This window comes from Muntiacus reevesi, chromosome 6 (assembly GCF_963930625.1).
Source record: "Muntiacus reevesi chromosome 6, mMunRee1.1, whole genome shotgun sequence".
NCBI classification, from domain to species: domain Eukaryota; kingdom Metazoa; phylum Chordata; class Mammalia; order Artiodactyla; family Cervidae; genus Muntiacus; species Muntiacus reevesi.
Genome location: NC_089254.1, coordinates 105982046 through 106001762, shown reverse-complemented (window position 1 = coordinate 106001762; position 19717 = coordinate 105982046). Strand labels below are relative to the sequence as shown.

The 19717-nt window shown below is 56.3% G+C and overlaps 1 protein-coding gene across 1 annotated transcript; it reads left to right on the top strand.

Annotated features, from left to right (window-relative positions):
* Positions 1 to 453: 453 nt before the first annotated feature.
* On the top strand, positions 454 to 18356 carry PDIA4 (protein disulfide isomerase family A member 4). The gene is made up of 10 exons (XM_065939341.1): positions 454 to 806; positions 6352 to 6535; positions 7476 to 7681; positions 9679 to 9817; positions 10250 to 10455; positions 10547 to 10705; positions 13319 to 13470; positions 15848 to 16004; positions 16169 to 16402; positions 17117 to 18356. Exons 1-10 carry the CDS (start codon positions 719 to 721, stop codon positions 17530 to 17532), a joined length of 1941 nt encoding a protein of 646 aa, XP_065795413.1. The 5' UTR covers positions 454 to 718; the 3' UTR covers positions 17533 to 18356.
* The last annotated feature ends 1361 nt before the right edge of the window (positions 18357 to 19717 follow it).

Here is a 19717-nt window from a genome sequence, read left to right as displayed (position 1 = left end):
ACTTTCAGTCGCTCAAGCAGAAATCAAAAAGATCACTAACAGGGAGCCGACTGGGGAGTCCCGTTCTGTCTTCCACCAACATACTAGTTCAGGCCCCTCCTCCGCTTAGCCCTTGAGCCTCGCGGGGTTCCCTAGGTAAGCTCAGATGTCCCCTCTGCCCCAGCTCCGCTAAGGACACGTGTTCTTCCAGCCCAGTTCAGCCGCCTGGAGCCCCGCCCAGCTCGCGCTTCCCAGGCCCCGCCCGCCGCGTCGCCTGCCAATCGCTGCCCGAGGCGTAACCCGGCCCCGCCCCTCGGGTCCCGGCCCGCCGCCTTTGTTCTCCCCAGCTCCCTCTCTCAGCCTGTGCGCTCCCGGCAAACCGAGTGGCAGCCGCTGATTGGAGGCCGCGGCACAGCCAATCAGAAGGGGGCACCTCACGTTAGCGCTCCGAGCTTTAAACGCGAGAGCCGCGGGGCGCGCGGAGGAGGTCCGGGAGGAGGTCCACGCGGAGGGTGGTGCCGAGGGGCTAGGACGCGCACCGCGGCGCTCGCGGCCCGCGCCCCAGATCGGACTGGGATTGGCCGGCCCGCGTCTTTCCCCGCCTCCTCAGTTAATTGCCTGGGAGGTCTTGCGGAGGGGGGGTTTATTCCCTCTCGCTTGGCTCCTCGAGACCCGAGCCCGAGGTACGGGAGCGCCCAGCGGCCGCCGGTGCAAGGAGGCCGCGCTCAGCACCGCCGCGATGAGGCCCCGGAAAGCCTGGATGCTTGTCCTGCTTCTGGCCCTGGCGCAGCTGCTGGCCGTGGCGAGCGCCGGGGGCCCGGACGAAGGTAAGCGGCGGCGGTGTCAGGCTGGGCCTGCGGGCCGCGCGCTCCGGGGTGGGGGCGCCGCGCGGACCAGGGACTTGCTGGAGTTGGAAGGCTGTAGCGGGAGGACAAGATCGCTTGGGCGACCCGGGAGAGGAGGGCAGCGAGGAGGCTGGGGCTGCCACCGAGGCTTGGACGCGGAGAGAGTATGAAGTGCCTTCTTTGCACGCTGGCTCCTTCGCCCTGATTCTGTTCCGATTTCCCTCGGGTCCAGGCAGACTGCCCACTCCTGGGAAGGGGAGCTTGGGAATTGTTTAAGCATTTGAGGCTCACATGCCCAAGGAGTGGGAAGGGAGAGGGGCCGCTGGTTTCAAAACAGGGCGAGGGCGTGACGTCCCGAATGGGAGCCTTGGGGACAGCCGCGGACAGCAGTCGTTTTATGCCTGAAAAATGTGGTCTGTAGGTTTGGATAGAAGTAACTCGAGGGTTCTGGTTTGAGGGGGAAAGGGATGGCTTGGTTTGCGTCTTTTGGAAACCGGAGGTAGCATTCCTTCGGCAAGCATGTATTCGACACCGACTGTATGTGCCAGTCACTGCGCCGGGTCCGGGAGTTAGGGCTCAGTCTGGCCTCTTCTCATAAAGCGCCGGCTCTGGGAGGAACATCCGCTGCTACCAGCCATCGATCCTGCATTTTTCTTTGGAATCGGGTAGCTAAAAATAAGTGGTGTGTGAGAACTTTGAGAATTAGAAAACTTAAGTGAAGAAAAGACTGCTATTGCTAAAGAACAGGAATGCACATTACTGGCCTTAACTCCTTCCTCTGGTCTTTCTCTGGATAACTAGAGTTTTTTTCCTCTTGAGTTTGTTCCAGTATAAATAACCCCCCTTTTCTGATAGTGTGTAAGGGAAGTGCGAACTTTATACTCTTTCACATTGAGTAACTTTTATGCAAGTCAGTGATTCAAGAGTCTTTGCCGACACAGAAAAGGAAGTTGAAAACCAACGCTTGGTGAAAAGAACACCTGCCTACAGGAACCAGAGAGCAGTGTCACCTGCAAGTGTGTCTTGGGACCTTTATCCAAATCCCCCGGTGCTTATTTAAATACAGAGTCCCAAAATATACCCAACCGGAAGAACACAAGTCTGGGCCCTCAGGTCAGCATTTTAAACACATTTCATTGATTAGTGGGCAAAGTAACCTTTGGGGAGGCGTGTTATGTTTGAGGACCAGTGGAGGTGGATGGTAGTTTTTGGAACATAGAGAGCACAGTAGCTTTGTCTTGGCTCGGATCAGATGATTCTGTCTTGTGGGGAGCCTCAAGGGGCCTGGAAGAGTGGCAGACGTGGATGGACACCACTGGTATTAGGATGAGTGAGTCTGTCATTTGTCACAGGCCACTAATGCACTGGAGACCCTGGGAGGCAGTTGCCTCTAGGGTGAGCCTGGGGATCATTGTGGTCAATTGGTTGGAGTGGGGCTTCTAGTGGTTACCTTGACTCTTTACCATCCTTCACCCTTCACATTTACTTTCTGTCACAGGTAACTCCTCCTGTGGATTTTATTTTGGGACCACACTTCCCTTTACCCCAGATGGTCCCAGTCTTGAGGGGTTCCCCCCCCTCTTTTTTGCTTCCTGTGCATTTTATCTATTTTTGCTGCTCTGCACCCCTTGCAGGATCTTAGTTCTCCAGCCAGGGATCCAGCCAGTGCCCCCTGCAGTGAAGGCTCCGAATCTTGACCCCTGGACCACCAGGGAATTCCCCGCCTCTTGTGCATGTTAGACTCATACAGCCCAGTGGTTTCTGGGCCCACCAGTGCCCCCCAAGGACGGTTACTAAAGACAACTTAAGCTCTGATGGGTGAGCCTCCGGTTGTCAGGCCTCTCACTTGTTCTCACATCTTGCCAACCAAAAGAGTATAAAGGAGATATTTTGATGCAGGTCATTGCCTCTTTTTCACTTCTGGGAAGTAATTATCAAATGAAGTTAAAAAAAACTTAGGGCATCTTGGGAAGAAAGTCTGATGGGCCAAGAGGGTGTATGTAGCAGCTGAGTGGTCAGGACCCTCCCCTCAGTAGCCTTGTGCTCCTGGGCAGGTGACTGAAACTCTGTTTCTTGGTTGGTGAGGGGCATGTAGTATGTTTCCCCCTGGTGGCTGAGACAGTTGTATGAGTGCTCAGCACAGTGCCTGGCCCATGAAACACGATCAGCTAGATGATGTTATTCCTGCGTCTGTTGTTACGCCGGCTGAGGATGCAGGTGAGGAGATGCTGGAAGGAGCGGTGTGTGTCTAGGCTGGGCGGGATCCGGCGTTGTCAGGTGCACTGCTGGCAGTGGGCTGGGGGTGCAGTGACCTAGTTAGGAGGGGCCCGCATTTCAGGAGTGGCCTTGGTGGATGGGCCCAGCAGCGTGCAGAGATGATGCCAGAAACCCACTGAGGAGGGGGTGCTCAGAGGAGGATGGCGCCCTTCCAGAAGGGGCCGGAAGGCTTTGGATATATATTTCTGTCCTAGAGTGTCCAGCTTTAAAAGTGGAGCCCAGTAAGAGGTGGTTTCCCCATTAAATTGTGAGATATCTTCCTTGTCAGGATGCGGGGGATGGGGGATTTAGTCCGGGGGAATACGGAGCCAGCACCCTCTCCAGATGCAGAGGAGTCAACACTGGGAGTTGTCGGCAACTTAGGGAGCAGTGGAAGGTGGGGGCCGTGCTCCTTCATTACGTAGGGAACGTTCTGTCGTTTTGTTTGTCCTTAAAAATGCAAAATGAAAATCCATTCTTAAAAAAGTTTTGATAAAGGATTTCCCTATTAGGAGCTCTGTCGCAGGATAACTCACGGTCCCCAATTAATCGTGAGCGCTCCATCGCTGTAGTGCTGCAGACCACTGCGGCCTGGAGCTGGGTCGGAAACCTCTTTGCTTTTCCTTTTTGTAAAATTCGCCTTATCTCTGTGCACTGAACTGGCAGCCGAGTCCCTCTTCCTCCCCAAGCTGTTACCTTACTTGAAGAGAGGATTAAGTTCTTCTGAGCTTTCTTTCCAGCCTTCCTCCAGTCTTTCCATCTGCCTGCAAATAAGCTTGATTCTCAGGCCGAGCTGAGCCCCCCTTCAGCTGCCCCGCCCTGGGGCCTGCCTCACTGCCCGCAGCAGCTCCCAGATCTGGGGCAAGGCATGTATTGCCTCCTGGGCCCCCAGCCGGAGCAGAGAACCTAGCACAGCACCCCCGCATCGAGCCCCTAGGTTTGTGGTCCCCATGCGGATCGTTTCAGGTGGGACTTTCAAGTGAGGGGCCAGCAGACCAGCCTTTTGGAGAGGCTCTGTTAGGGTTCCACAGGCCAGCAGAGGTCAGCTGGTGCTTGCCTTGCCTGGTTGCTGCGGGCAGTGTTCCTAGAAGTACCAGGAGCCCAGAGCCAGCCGGTGTAAACCCGGAGGTTCTCAAGGGCATCAGGTCCTTAGATTTCCCTGCGACTTCACTGGCGGTCCAGTCGTTAACACTCCGAGCTTCTGACGCAGAGGCTGCAGGTTCTAGCCCTGGCTAAGGAACTGAGATCCCAAATGCTCACCACGTGGCCAAAAATATATATATAAATAAATTTAAAGGACAAGAAAGAAAAAAGAGCTTAGGCCACCAGCCTGGGAGGTGGGGATGGGGCTGAGCCCGGTTGTCTTCCTCTGGGTCCTTCCCCTTCCGCATCCAGGGAGCCTGGTTCTCATCGCTCACCCCAAGGCTCCTGCTGACAGTGCTGGGGGCCTGGGGCTTCTGCAGGCCTGTCCAGCACGCAGGGTCCCCGCTGTGGAGGAGGGAGGTGGCGAGGTGACTGGAGACGTGGGCATGCTGATGGGCTTGGGGAGGGCGGGAAGAAAACTGGGGACCGGGGAAGGAGCCTGGCCCAGGATACACAGGCGCCTTCTCAAGTTGGTGTCATTTCTGTTTGGATTTTGGAGCTGCAAAAAGAGCCCCCCACAGTGGAGGACAGGGGCTTGTGAAAGGAAAAAGCGGTGGGTGTTCAAAAGGACAAGTGTGGAGGGAAGTGGGGCTCGGAGGGTGGGGTGGGTTATCAGCTCGCTTTTGGTAATTAGTGTACAGGTCGGTAGATCTTGATGATAACAAGCAAAGCTGCCGCCCTGGCTTGCCTGAGCAGCAGCAGAGGCGGCAGTGGGCCTGGTTTGGGGGGATAAGGGGTGGGTGCCGAGATAGGGCAAGTCCCAAGGGGCTCCCGGGTCCCCAGGCAGGTTCTCAAGCCCTAACGTCAGCCCCGCTATCACTGTTGGTTTGTCTCCCGGGAAGCATCTCCAAAAAGAAATAATGGGCCTCTTGAAACGTTCTGCCTTTGGAGTTGATGAAGTCGTGCTGCTGGCATTTCTGTTTGCTGACGTGGAAGCTGCTGGGAACCTGGGTAACGAGAGCTGCCGTTCAGGGTTTCTGTACCTGTCGTTCAGCAGCAAATTCTGCTGAACCTTGTTGATGATAAGGTGTGCATATATTCTTGTGTTCTGGGAAAGAGAACTTTGCTTCCAGGCGTCCCACAAAAGTATGAACAGGAAGCAAGTGCGGTTCTCAGCTTTTCATTATGGACGATGGACTCCTAATCCATCTTGGATTAGGAGATACACATAAAAAATACCCCACAGGTGTTCTAATCCTTCAGGGAAAGGTTGATGTGTGGAGGAGGGAGGTGGGGAATCATGTTTTACTTACAAAGTCAGCCCGAGTAACCTCCAGGGTGAAAGAGTTGAGAACCAGGACTCGTTTCCTGTTTGTACTGATTTGGGGGGCCAGGCAGTCATCCATGGGGGGGGAGTGGGAGGTTGGAGGCAGTCCTTCCTACCGTGGAAAGCAGAGAGGGTGAGGAAGGGGAACATGTCTGTGGAAGTTAGCCTGGCCCTTGAGCACGGACATGGGGGACCCACAAAGGGAGGAGCCTGAACACACAGCTTGGATGAGAGTGAGGAGCCTTGTGGGGTGGATCAGACCTGTGTACCGGGAAGGAGGGTTCTCTGTTCTGGGCTTGTGGAGCCAGGCCAGTCCAGTCCAGTTCGTTTCCGACTCTTTGCGACCCCATAGACTGCAACACGCCGGGCCTCCCTGTCCATCACCACTTCCCAGAGTTTACTCAAACTCATGTCCATTCAGTCGGTGATGCCATCCAACCATCTCATCCTCTGTCGTCCCCTTCACCTCCCACCTTCAATCTTTCCCAGCATCAGGGTCTTTTCAAGTGAGTCAGCTCTTTGCATCAGGTGGCCAAAGTATTGGAGTTTCAGCTTCAATATCAAGGCCAGTCTCACCCCCCACCCCCAAGTCCTGCTGCAGTGTTTAGACTAAATTCTAGACCTGTAGTTAGTTTTCAGCCATCTTTTAGCCATCACCTCCCTTTAAGTGAAATCTGAAGTGCCCATTCCACATGCAGATGTATGGGCTCTGGGAGGCCCACAGTCACCGCCTCTTCTCATGGTGGTGACCCTCAGGGACTACTCAGGACTTGGGACCACTTTGAGGGTGTGGGGTCCTAGGAACGCTTTTAAGGAGGAAGGTCATCAGTTTTCTAACCTGCCTGGGCGTTTTCTGCACAGATTCTTCTGACAAAGAGGATGCCGTCGAGGAGGATGATGAGGAGGACGAGGACGACGATGATGACGACGACGACGATGACTTGGAAGTTAAGGAGGAAAACGGCGTCTTGATCCTAAACGATGCAAACTTCGATAACTTTGTGGCTGACAAAGACACAGTACTGCTGGAGTTCTACGCTCCGTGGTGAGGACCCGCGCCTCGCCTCTGGCAGCTCGTCCCGCCTCGGTTCAGATCCCGTTGGTTAAAAATGTGAACACGTCCTCTGCTAGTTACAGCTGCGGGGAGCTGTGATGACACAGACCTGCAGGGGTGACAGACACGTCCCCTGGTGCAGGTTCGACCCCACCCCTTCCTCCTGCCCGGAGCCAGGTGGCTGCCCAGCTGCACACTGGACCCTATGGGGACCGGCCCCCCTTTTCCCATCTTTCACCCTCACGGTACAGCTCGTCATGACTCTTGGGCTCCTTCTCCCATATCTCTTCTGCTGTTTTTCCGTCTCATAATCCTGTCTTCGCTTTCTCCTGCCCTTCTCAGCCCATTTTGAAATAGTCAAGATGAACATAATGTTGTTTGCTCAGCATAGTATGAGATGCTCCGTATAAAGTTAACAGTCCTTAGGGCAAACCTATGAGGTCATGTCATTCCTGGTGTATAGATCAGTTGTTCTCAAGCATTTTGGTCTCAGGACCCCTTAACCCCTTAAATATTGAGGACCTCAGCTAGCTTATTACGTGGGTCATGTTTATTAGTAGTTACCATGTTGGAAATTAAAACAGAGAAATGAAAAAAAATCATTTCTAAGTGGCAATAACCCCTTTACTCGTTCGACATCACTGTCGGTCTTGTAGCCTCTGGAAAACCCCGCAAGAATGGAGGAGACAGCATCTTCCAGGGAGAGTTTTCTCTTCACCCTGGGGTGTGGAGATTTTGAAAGTACCTACCCTCGGCAGAGCTGGGGTTCACCCTGGGTCTGTTTGACTTCCTGCCATCTCAGCCTTCCCCGTTTCGCGTTTCTCGCTAACCGCAAATATCGCTGGTTCCAGTGCCCCAGTTTCTGTGTACAGCTGGGTTTACGCCTCCTTGGGCACAGCTAACCTGCTCCATCCCGTACCCTCATTCTCAGGTGCGGGCACTGTAAACAGTTTGCTCCAGAATATGAAAAAATCGCCACCACCTTGAAGGAGAACGACCCTCCCATCCCTGTCGCCAAGATCGACGCGACCTCAGAGTCGGCGCTGGCCAGCAGGTTTGATGTGAGTGGCTACCCCACCATCAAGATCCTGAAGAAGGGGCAGGCGGTCGACTACGAGGGCTCCAGGACCCAGGAAGGTGAGGGCCCTGAGCCGCCAGAGGAAGTCGGGGGCCGGGGCTCCCTTCCGCAGGAAGGGAGAGGGGAGGGCAATTTGGATATCAGAGAGGAAGCCCAGCCTACTGGGCTGGCAGCAGTATCTGCTGGAATGTCCGCGGTGACGCTGATCATCATAAACTTGTCCTGGACGAGAAGGGGGTACACTTAACAGCCGTGAAATTCAAGATCTGGAGCCGCTGTGTTAAAGGCCATAGGTCTCACTAGTGTCCTGGACCAATGTCTAGCTGGGCCTGACTCCCAGGGTGCGGGGTGGGGGACTCACTGAGACAGACTGCCGAGCCCTCGCCCAGAGTTTCTGATGCAGTGAGCGGTGGGTCCATTTCTTGTGAGCGCCCAGGGCTGGCCAAGCCCACGGGTCCAGAGCTCACAGAACCACTGGCATTTCCAAAACCAGGTGCACGGAGCCAGATGGTGTTTCTAAAACTCGACCTGTTGGAGCTCTACCTGGCTCGCATCAGGCACTACATTGGTTTCATTAAATGAATGGAAAGATAACACTGTGGTAGCCTTCAGCATTTTGAAGGCTTAAAAAAAAAAAAAGATTGCTTTCTGCTGCATTTTCCGCTCCCAGTGTGGCACAGTGGGCATGCTGCCGCGTAGGTTTGGGGTCTTTCTTGCCATTGCACAGCCCTGTGTCCCCCACAGGGGCCCCCCTGGCTGGGCCTTGGGCTCCTCATCCGAGCATGAGTCACGTGGACTTGATCTCAAGGTTCCCTTCGAGCCATTCAAGAGTCTGACCTGTGCAGGCGTGTGTGTGTTTGGAGGGGTCTGCCCTCAACACCTCACAGCTAGAAACGTGACCCGGTTTGGCATCTTGAGGGCAGTGTATGCCTCAGCGGGCTCCCTGGGCGCCAGACCTCCCGTGTGTCTTCAGAAAGGGGGCTCCCCTGAGTTGAGCCCCCCCCTCCCCCGCCTCGGGCCTCGGTCTGCCTGCACCGGGAGGCACTGCTGTTCGCGCTCCAGTCTGAAAGCTCGTGCTTTGCAGGAGTGGTTCTCGGACCTGGCTCCTTGGCAGATTCTAGGGCCACAAAAGGAGAGAAACAGTGAGCAGCCGCCGCTTCTGAGAACCACTTGGGAAGGGCTTTGTGAGCGTATACCTCGTGTCCCCTGCCCGGCGTCTCCGGGCATCTAGGCCACAAGCGGGCCTTTTTACAACCACTTCGCAGGCGATGCTGGTGCAGCCTGGGCGGCGTAGGAGCTGCTGCTCCTCCCATTTTTCTCGACTTTGGTTACATTTTATGCCGTGTGTAACGTGCCGGTGCTCCATGTGCGTGTCTAAACACAGATGTATTTATACGCCTTAAGAGGAATGCCCCCAAAACTATTACTAGGCATATGCAGTTGAACACTGGGAGGTGACTTCTCGGGGTTCGCTTAACAGTCTTGTTCATCAGGCTGGGCTAGACTGCCTCAAGCAGTGTGCATGGCAGTGGATGTGTGGTTGTTGGAAACCATGGACCTTCGGACTCTTCACTGTGGCCCCCAAACTGTGGAGGGGCCCTGGCTATAGATGGGCTTTGTTGTTCAGTCACTCAGTCATGTCCGCCTCTTTGCGACCCCATGGACTGCAGCACACCAGGCCTCCGTGTCCATCACCAACTCCCGGAGTTTACTGAAACTCATGTCCATTCAGTTGGTGATGCCATCCAACCATCTCATCCTCTGTCGTCTCCTTCTCCTGCCTTCAACCTTTTCCAGCATCATGGTCTTTTCCAGTGAGTCGGCTCTTCACATCAGGTGGCCAAAGTATTGGAGCTTCAGCATCATTCCTTCCAATGACTATTCAGGACTGATTTCCTTTAGGATTCACTGGTTTGATTTCCTTGCAGTAGATGGGCTTGGATTTCAGGAAATCAAATGTGTCCTGTGACCCCATGTTCTCTCTTCCCCCCCGCCTCCCCACCTGCCCCTGGAGCCAGGGGGCTTCACGTGCTCAGTCTTGTGTGGTTTCTTCCAGAAATTGTGGCCAAGGTCAAAGAGGTCTCCCAGCCCAACTGGACGCCTCCACCAGAAGTCACGCTCGTGCTGACCAAGGACAACTTCGATGAGGTGGTGAATGACGCTGACATCATGCTGGTGGAGTTTTATGCTCCCTGGTAAGGTGGTGTCCGTCTCCTGTGACCAGATACTGGTTAGGCCCATCCTGTACCCGCTGCCACGCGGGCCAGGGGCAACAGAAGACAGACCCCTGCACATGAGGCAGAGCCAGCCATGGAGCAGGCTGGTGCCAAGTGCCCACCGTGCAGCAGGTGAAGTGGGCTCGGCTGGGAGGGGTGGTTTTACAGAGTCTTTGCTGGGGAATAGGATGAGGTTGAAACTCCCCCCGAGCTGCCCAGCCAAGAGAAATGTCATGGCCTTTCCCATCGCATACCCCACGTCAGGCTTCCATGCCGTCTTCCTGGGGGCATCTCTGGCTTGGTGGATCTCTCGAGGTCACCAGGGAATGCAGACTAGATGTGTGCACTTCCCGTAGCTGGGGGGCTGCATCCACCCTGGAACAGGCTCCTGACAGCTGCTCGCTCTCACAGGTGTGGACACTGCAAGAAACTGGCCCCTGAGTATGAAAAGGCTGCCAAGGAGCTGAGTAAGCGCTCTCCCCCGATCCCGCTGGCGAAGGTCGACGCCATAGCGGAGACAGACCTTGCCAAGAGGTTCGACGTCTCCGGCTACCCGACCCTGAAGATCTTCCGCAAGGGGAAGGCTTTCGATTACAACGGCCCACGGGAAAAATACGGTAGGGCCGCCGCTGCCTCTGGGCCCAGTGGGGGGAGCTCCCAGTGCCTCCGAAGCCCCAAGCCCCGCTCAGGCGTGTGCTCTGCTCCCAGGGATCGTCGACTACATGATCGAGCAGTCCGGGCCGCCCTCCAAGCAGATCCTGGCCCTCAAGCAGGTCCAGGAGTTCCTGAAGGATGGAGACGACGTCATCATCATTGGGGTCTTTAAGTCGGAGAGCGACCCGGCCTACCAGCTGTACCAGGACGCAGGTGAGAAGGGGTCTCAGGCCAGCACGTACCCGCCCAGGCCTTCTGGGGTTGCTGCTGTTGCATAAGACCCCTGGGTGTCGATTTAGGGCTAAGGGAAGAATCGAGATTGCATGTGTGGAAACGGGCTTTCCTTTTTGGGGTCGGGGATTGGTTCTCTGTTGCCTTAACTGCACATGAGTGATAGGATCTCTCTGGAAACAGATGAGAAGGCTCTGTGGTGTCCCTCCGGGGTCTGAGAGGAGGAGAGGGGCCCAGTCAAGTTCATCCAAGGTTATTACCTCCCTCCGTCCTCTGCCAGGGTCCCTTCCCAGAGCCAGCCCCGCTGCCGGGGGAGGGTCTTGACCAGAAAGCGAGGGTTTCTGCGTCAGACCTGTGTGGAGTCCCGGTTCTGTCGGTGTTTAGCTACCCCAAGTGGCAGTGGCTCGGTCAACCTGGAGATCTCACAGCCAACAGGAAGACCTGCTCTATGTGGAAGATTGTTACATTAGTGGAGATAAAGTGGTGGAAGTGCTGAACCAAGGGCCTGGTGATCCCAGGTGCCCAGTGAGGCTGGTCTGGGAGGCGAAGTTACCACCAACACCGCTCAGCAGTGTCCCATGGAGGTCCTTGCCGCCCTGGATGGCCCCTGGGTGATGAACCAAAGCTGGTCTTTGGGGGACAGTCAGGCTCCTGGTCTTCCCCAGCTCCTCCTGAGTGCCCTGGACCCCTCCCCCATCACACACACCACAGAAGTTTGGTTTTCTTGGAAGTCGTGATTACGATCTGTTAATGCCCTGCTTGCCACTTGGTGCTGACGTCTGTGCAGCACGGTCCCAGCTGTTCATGCCAGTTGCAGAGGGATGTTGTAACGGTTACGGTGGAGCTGAAGTCCACTTGTGCTTCTTCAGTCGTCACTGATTCAGGAACTGTGTCATCCAACTGTGCTAAAAACTCGCAGAGGGGGTCCCCTAGTCCACTCAGGGCCACAGGCAGCCACGGACCCCCCAGCCCTCACCATCTGGGTGCCTAAAGATTCCCAGGGATCTTGTCAAAATGCAGGTTCTGGCACTCAGGGCTGGGGGGCCTGGTGCTGCCCGTCCAGCTGCCGCACGTCCAGTCTGACACCTGTGACCACTCGTGGCCAGGCGGGTCACGCTCAGGCAGGGGTGACAGTCACGGGGCCTGGCGCGTGGACTTTGGGGAAGGAACTGAGACAGCCCTGGGCGCGCAGGGCTGACGGGGGCGGGAGCAGCGGGGTTCCTGGCAGGAAGACAGGGTCTGTGAGCGAGGGGGCTGGGCGGGAAGCTCTTGAGGTGACGCTGTCTCCTGCATGGCCACTTGATCACAGATACCCACAGGTCTGGCGGCTTCGAACAGGTGCGAGACTGACCTGCAACACCCCTCTGGGTGGCTGTTTGATTTTTACGATGGTCTCAGAGCGCCCTGACCTGTTTCTACAGGAGGGACTGGGGCTCAGGGTGGTGAGTAGCTAGCTGGCAGGCCTGAAGTCACACAGCTGGCGGCTCGAAAATTGTGATTGGAGCCCAAGTCTGTCTGTGAGCTTGTCCAGGCTGCCCCCTGCCTCCCCGGAGTCGTACTGTGCCCTCAGCCCTGTCCTGTAACCCAGTCACAGGCCTGTCCTCCTGGGACCGCAGACTCACTCAGCGTGGGTCCAGATACCTCGTCAAGGACAAAACGGGGCCCGAGGTGGTGCCCTGTGGGGTCCAGGGCAGGGGTTGACAGGCTGGCCCTCGGGCTGAACCTGGTCCTCACCTGGTTCTGCAGGTTCCCCGGGGACAGAGCACGCTGGCTGGTTGGCACATGAATCAGCACAGAGCTGAGTTGTCAAGACGTGGTGCCCACGGAGCTGAGAGTTCTCCGGTCCTTTCTATAGGAAAGTTTGCCAGCCCCCATTCTAGAATATCAGCAGGCTTGCATTTGGGAGTTTCCCGAGATTTAAATAAAAGTATGTAGGGCCTCCTAGGTGGCGCAGTGGTAAAGAATGTGCCTTCCAATACTGGGGACTCGAGACACAGGTTTGATCCTTGAGTCAACAAGATCCCCTGGAGGAGGAAGTGGCCACCCACGGCAGTATTCTTGCCTGAAAAGTTCCATGGACAGAGGAGCCTGACAGGCTACAGTCCGTGGGGTCACAGATAACCAGACACAACTGAGTACAGCGCAGCACATACGTAGAACAGAAGAACCGCAGCCCCAACAGGCCACTCGGGAAGTGAGCCCCTGGCAGACGGAGGGTTCTCCTGCCAGACACAGGAGGGTCTGGCTGGCAGTCTGGGTTAATGTGCTTCTCGGCATCAGACCACAGTCAGTCTGAGAGGTGAAGTTTTTCTGTGAAGGTTCCAATTGTTTATTTTTATTTATTTTTTCCTTTTTTTTTCAGATTTTATTTTTAAAATAAATTCAGAGATACATAGATTTTAAGGTATTACATCTATACCAGGTTTTTAAATCCAGACTTCTTCCAAGTGTCTGAGCTCTGGATATTGTCCACACAGCGTTTGTGGTACACCATTTTCTGGGCATTTGCTTTGGCTGACGTGGGTAGAGTAGAATCTAAATCATTGAAGCGATTTCTTACATTGTGTATTATTTATTGTTCTGTCAATTCTTCAGCTAACAGCCTGAGAGAGGATTACAAATTCCACCACACTTTCAGCACCGAAATAGCAAAGTTCTTGAAAGTCTCCCTGGGGAAGTTGGTCGTCATGCAGCCTGAGAAATTCCAGTCCAAATACGAGCCCAAGAGCTACGTGATGGACATCAAGGTGGGTGAGGGGTGCCAGCCCCGGGGCGTCCGATTGTCCTGAAGGTCGCTCAGTCAGATCAGAGTTCACGGGAGGGGCATCCTCACATGCCCGGTGGGTCGTGGGGCCAAGGCCCTGGCACAGCTCCACCTGCCTCTGGAGGAGGGTGGCCCACTCCCCATACCTCGTGATGGGCCAGCTCCCTCAGACTGAAGCCCCACTCCCTGGCACGCAGCTTGGGTGCTGAGGGCTACGGAGCGCTGGCAGGCCTCTCTGTTCACTGGGAGGAGCTGTGGGCCGTGACTGTGGACCTGGCCTTTCCTTCCTCCTTGGGGCCCCCCGCTCTCAGTCTCCCTAAAGAGGTGACACATTCATCTCGAGAAGGATGGAGGGTGAGCCCGGGCCCCGCTTCATGTTCCAAGTGCTTCCCAGGGTCCCCGAGCTCCACAGAACAGATACTCATGTTTGGAGGAAACTTTGACCTGATAGCTCAGTTGGTAAAGAATTCACCTGCAGTACAGGAGACCCCAGTTCGATTCCTGGGTTGGGAAGATCCCCTGGAGAAGGGATAGGCTACCCACTCCAGTATTTTTGGGCTTCCCTCTTGGCTCCGCTGGTAAAGAATCCGTTTGCAATGCGGGAGACCTGGGTTCAGTTTCTGGGTTGGGAAGATCCCCTGGAGAAGGGAAAGGCTACCCACTCCAGTATTCTGGCCTGGAGAATTCCCGAAGTCCATGGGGTCGCAAGGAGTCGGACATGACTGAGCGACTTTGACTTTACATCTTGAATCCAGATGTTTGATTTGACAGAAAGAGACTGGGGTGCAGAGAAGGGACCTAACACCTCGAGCGTCCCACAGCGGGTTAGGGGCAGACTAAAGGCACGTGTGCTCTGTCCCCAGCCAGGACCTACGGGAGTGGGCTCATCACCCCCGCCCCTCCCCCTCACCCCTCCGGCTTCTTTTCTGTTATCCAGAGACACTGACCCTGGCTCCATAGAGGGGCCCTGGTGAACTTGGGATCTGGGGGCCACGGGGACCAGACACAGTTCTGTGTGGCGTGTGTGTCTGCTCCCAGGAAAGGGGTCTATCTGAGGCTTTCAGGAGATTCTCGAAGGGGCCCTTGACCCTGGACGGCTGAGACCCACAGTCTGTTAAACACATCACTGCTGCTTTGCTCTTTTTGCTTCTGCCCGATCTTACATTCAACATTTTTTTTTCAATGGATTGGTATCATTTATATACCAATTTTGTCCCCAGAACTATTTAAGGGCTGCTTTGTAAGAAATTTACATAACGGATAACATGCAGTTTAAAAAAAATGGATCTAGGAGTTAGGACAAAGGGAAGATAAGGGCAAGACGGATAAGATGAAGCCAGGTGTAAAGTCAGCACACGCAGGCTGGTGGTGAAAAGACAGTCTGTTTGCTGCAGACGTGAGTGAGGAGGGCTCAGGCATTGAGTTCTGATTTGGGCCCCTGGGTGCTGAGTGCTCCGCTCTGGAGCACATACATCCTGGGTACCCTTGGAGTTCGCCTTCTCCGCGACGGGCGGTCCAGGGCCGTCCTGATGCAAGAGGCCCCCACTGCCCACTGTGTCTTGTCCCTGCTGCCTCCCCGAGCTGGCCAGTCCTGCCACTTTTCAGTGCCAGCTGGGGCCACCTCCCTGACCGTCCATCCAGATGGGACTCAGGCTCTAGGGGAGAGAGGTGTTCATCCACCACTTCTCCTGCCGGGCAGATGGCCTCACCCCGCTGGGCCTCAGCTTCCTCATCTGTGGTGCAGCTGTCTGCCCCACGCTCCTCCCCAGGCCCCCCGGGCTTTTTGTCACCAGTGGCCCGGGGTGGGCGTTCTGCAGGCATAGCCCAGAGCCACAGCAGCCGCTTCGATCATCTCATCCTGTAGTGTCCCGGCAGGCTACTGTGGGGATCAGCCAGAGCAACACGAGACCTTGTACCCAGTTCAGTTCACCTTTGCGCCTCTGTCACCAGGAGCCAGGCCTCCCCCAGCAGATCGGACTGACCTGGTCAGCCAGCCCTGCCCCAGAGGGAAGCGCGCCCTGGCTGCCTGAGAGGCTCGCTTGAGGTTCACTGGGGGAGTAGGGCCCCTGCGACATCCCTAGTGAAGTCGCTCAGTCCTGTCCGCGTCTTTGCAACCCCATGGACTGTAGCCCGCCAGGCTCCTCTGTCCATGGAATTCTCCAGGCAAGAACACTGGAGTGGGTTGCCATGCCCTCCTGCAGGGGATCTTCCCAGCCCAGGGATCGAACCCAGATCTCCAGCAGTGCAGGTAGACGCTGTACCCTCTGAGCCACCAGGGAAGCCCCGTGACGTCCCTAGGGGCAGACTTCCCCCCCCGGCCGGCAGCAGAGAGCTGCACCTCACCTGCCCCCCTCTCGCAGGACTCCACGGAGGCTGCAGCCATCACGGAGCACGTCGTGAAGCACACGCTGCCCCTGGTCGGCCACCGCAAGGCTGCCAACGACGCCAAGCGCTATGCGCGGCGCCCCCTGGTGGTCGTCTACTACGGCGTGGACTTCAGCTTCGACTACCGCGCGGGTGAGCCCCGGGCTGGGGGGTCCTCCTCCTCCTCCTCCGGGGGCAGTCGCCACCCAGTACCCTCCCCGCTTGGGGGCGGCTGGGAGTCCCGGCGGCCCTCCTCGAGCTGCGGGGACAATCGGGCGGGACCAGCCCCCTGAGCCCAAGCCCTCGTCCCCCCTCAGCCACTCAGTTCTGGCGGAACAAGGTCCTGGAGGTGGCCAAGGACTTCCCCGAGTACACCTTCGCCGTGGCCGACGAGGAGGACTTCGCCACGGAGGTGAAGGACCTGGGGCTGAGCGAGAGCGGGGAGGAGGTGAACGCGGCCATCCTGGACGAGGGCGGCCGCAGGTTCGCCATGGAGCCCGACGACTTCGACGCCGACGCCCTGCGCGACTTCGTCACCGCCTTCAAGAAAGGTGGGCCCGCACCCCGGCCGCCACCCCACCCACCCACACCCGCACCCCGGCTTCTGCAGCCCCTGCCGGCTCGTCTCTGGGACCCCGGCCTGGGCTTCCTCCTGGACCCGAGGGTGCGGAGCATGGGAACGGAGAATCCCTGATGGTTTGCTTGCTCTCCTCTCTTCTTTGTCATAGAAAGAGGCAGGTGTCTTAGAAATCGCAAAAAACCTTACTTTAAGAATTAAAGTGCAACAGACAAGTTTCGTGTATGTGGGAAACTTGCTTTGGCATCCAGTGCAGTGTTTTTCTGATCTGATTAAGCACGTGGCTCAGGGTCCCTGTTGCCTCGTTCGGTGGGCAGACCTCCCTCCCATCCTGTCTGCTCCGTCTGCTGCCCACCGTGGCTTCCGGCCTGCCACCTTCTTAATGACCACTCTGTACTGGCAGCCTCTTGGGACAGCCTCTCTGAAGAGGATCGTGTCTGCTAGGCCTCTGGTGAGACTGGTCATCTGCACCCGCTCTGGCCTTTGCAGGGGCTGGAAAGTACAGGATTTGAGGAAATCAGAGAACCGGGGGCTGGGCTCTGGAGACAAGGTCCAGCCTGGCTGTGGCGACGTCTGTCTGCCCCAGCCTCCTGCATGTTGGGCCAGCCTCCCTGCCTGGTCCAGTCGCGGCCACCAGGGGCCGGGCCTTTCGGCTCTCACACCCCCCTCTGCTTGCTTTCCCGGGCAGGAAAACTGAAGCCGGTCATCAAATCCCAGCCAGTGCCCAAGAACAACAAGGGGCCGGTCAAGGTCGTGGTGGGGAAGACCTTCGACTCCATCGTGATGGACCCTAAGAAGGACGTCCTCATCGAGTTCTACGCGCCCTGGTGCGGGCACTGTAAGCAGCTGGAGCCGGTGTACACCTCCCTGGGCAAGAAGTACAAGGGCCACAAGAACCTGGTCATCGCCAAGATGGACGCCACGGCCAACGACGTCACCAGCGACCGCTACAAAGTCGAGGGCTTCCCCACCATCTACTTCGCCCCCAGTGGGGACAAAAAGAACCCAATTAAATTCGAGGACGGAAACAGAGACCTGGAGCATTTGAGCAAGTTTATAGAAGAACATGCCACAAAACTGAGCAGAACCAGGGAAGAACTTTGAAGGCCCTGGGGGTCTGCAGAGGACGTGCGCGGGAGGGACCAGACCCAGCAAAGCTTCCAGTGGTCACTGGCGGGGTCCACGCCAGCCACGAACCTGGCGGGCTTGCTCACAGGCAGTATCTCAAGGTGTTTTGGTTAGTTTTGTTTTAATTTTTTTATACTCTGGTATTTTGCCTTCATGCTCTGAATACTGAATAGATATGAATGACTCAGTAGATTAGTCCAGAATTTTACAGAGGAGACATCTATTTTTATCATTATTTGGGGTTTGATTTTTTTTTTTAACTTTTCACCTTCTTTAATATATTTCTTCAAAGCAGTTAAGTTGAATCTCTTCTGTGTGCATTTTTTTTCCTTTTTTAATTTAAAATTTAAGAAACCTTTGCCAAATTGTGTTGCCTTTTGCCTTTTATTTGATCATCGTCTGAGAAATCGTTAGCTGAAGATGGGACTGTTGGTTTTTTTTTTCCCATTGGGGAACGAAGTAGAATGGTCACCAGGCGCCCTGCCAAGGATGTGATTCCGGCCCAACTCGGCCGCCGCCCGACCCAGGAGAAGCAGCATCTCTACAGGCCTGGACATCACCGTGCCTTCTGCTTCCAGGCCGAGGACCACAGGCAGGAGCCTGTTGCAGATGCCCCCAGGCCTTTGGAGCCAGGTTCCAAGGCTCAGCCTCCAAGAGGTCGCCCCCCACCCCCCCACCAAGGCCGGCAGCCACTTCTTCAGAACCGCCTTGGCTGAGGCGAGATGAGCCAGGGCCTAGGTGGAGACTTTGGGGTGGCAGGAAAGATAGACGTGGTGGAATAAAAAAACGATTGAAAATGAGCCTCCGTTGCTGTCTTAGAGAACACGATCCTGTCCCAGAGTCTCGGTGCCCTGGGCCTGGAGGGGAGGCTCCCCGCCCTGCAGCGTGCGGGTGGCTTCACCCCAATCCTGAACATCTGGGGGTGGGGGGGTCCTGACCCGGGTGAGGCCATCAGTGGGCCCTGCTCCTCTGTGCAGGTGGGCAGTGGTGGAGGACAAGACTCTGGGTGTGCCTGGGAGCCGGGCGGAGGGGACTCAACGGGATGGAGAGCTGGACCGGCTCTCAGAACTCTGCATGATTTGTGTGGTGAGAGCTTCACTCGGGAGTTCATTCCCCGGGTGTGCTGTCTGCACTCACCTGCTCCTAATTTTGCTGAGACAAGAACAAGTGAGCTGGGGGCTGTTCTGAGCAGAGACCGGTGTGTTCGCTGCAGGAGCTGGGTGCGGCAGGGCGCAGGGCGGGTGGCAGCCCCGATGAGCCTTCCCAGATGATCCACTTGCTAGTTGAGTCTGGCCAGGGTGGACTGGGCACTGGGCGGGTCGGGGTATCTGGTGAGTCCCCCAGTGTGACAGGTGGATGAGTAGGGCTCCTCCCACCCACCCCACACCACCCCCGACTTTGGGCCACAAGCTCACATAAGGCAGTGTGGATGTGGGGCTTGAACCTTGTCCTTCAGCCCAGAGCACTCATGCAGCCCACCTGGGCTTCCGTGCTGGTCAGGGAGACCTCACACAGCGCATGTGGGACTGCAGAGGAGGTCTGGGTGCTGGGAGGGGCGAGATGGCCTCTAAAGTGGAGTTTGAGCTGAGACCGGAGGATGAGTTGGCTGGAGCCCAGCAGAGGATGGGAAGGAGTCGATTCAGCGTGTCCTGGGACTGGCAGCATTTCCTGGACATTTGTCAGAAGCACATGGTCTAGGGCTGAGCCCCAGACCTACTGAGTCAGAATCTGCACTTTTAAGAGGAGCCCAGGAGACTTACACAACAGTGAATGCAAAGGCCCTGAGGCAAAAGTCAAGTATCCTCTTCTGAAATTCAGTCTGGAAGCCGAGTGGCCTGATGAAGGATTGGGTGAGGTCATCTTGTACTGATTGTAGAGTGCAGGCCCTTGGGAGAGAGCTTACCCCAGACTGGTGAAGGAGACCAGTGAGGCAGTTGATGACAGTCCAATGTGATCAGAGCCAGGGTGAAGATGAGCTGGCCTGGGGAGCCGAACCTGGGAACCTGTGCCAGCCCTTCAGAGAAGCTCACCCAGGAGCCCAGGGAAGGGTGAGACCTTTGCAGGTTGATAACAGAGCAGGTACAAAGGCACAGAGGCACTGAGCCGCATGGTAAACGAGGGAGGGAAGCAGGGATGCGAGAGGAGGTGGAGCTGAGGCTGG

Coding starts and splice junctions, on each gene's coding strand:
- PDIA4 (XM_065939341.1), top strand. CDS start 719: ATGAGGCCCCGGAAAGCCTGGATGCTTGTCCTGCTTCTGGCCCTGGCG. Junction 9,818..10,249: donor GTGGAGTTTTATGCTCCCTG/GTAAGGTGGTGT, acceptor TCGCTCTCACAG/GTGTGGACACTGCAAGAAAC. Junction 10,456..10,546: donor CGGCCCACGGGAAAAATACG/GTAGGGCCGCCG, acceptor CTCTGCTCCCAG/GGATCGTCGACTACATGATC.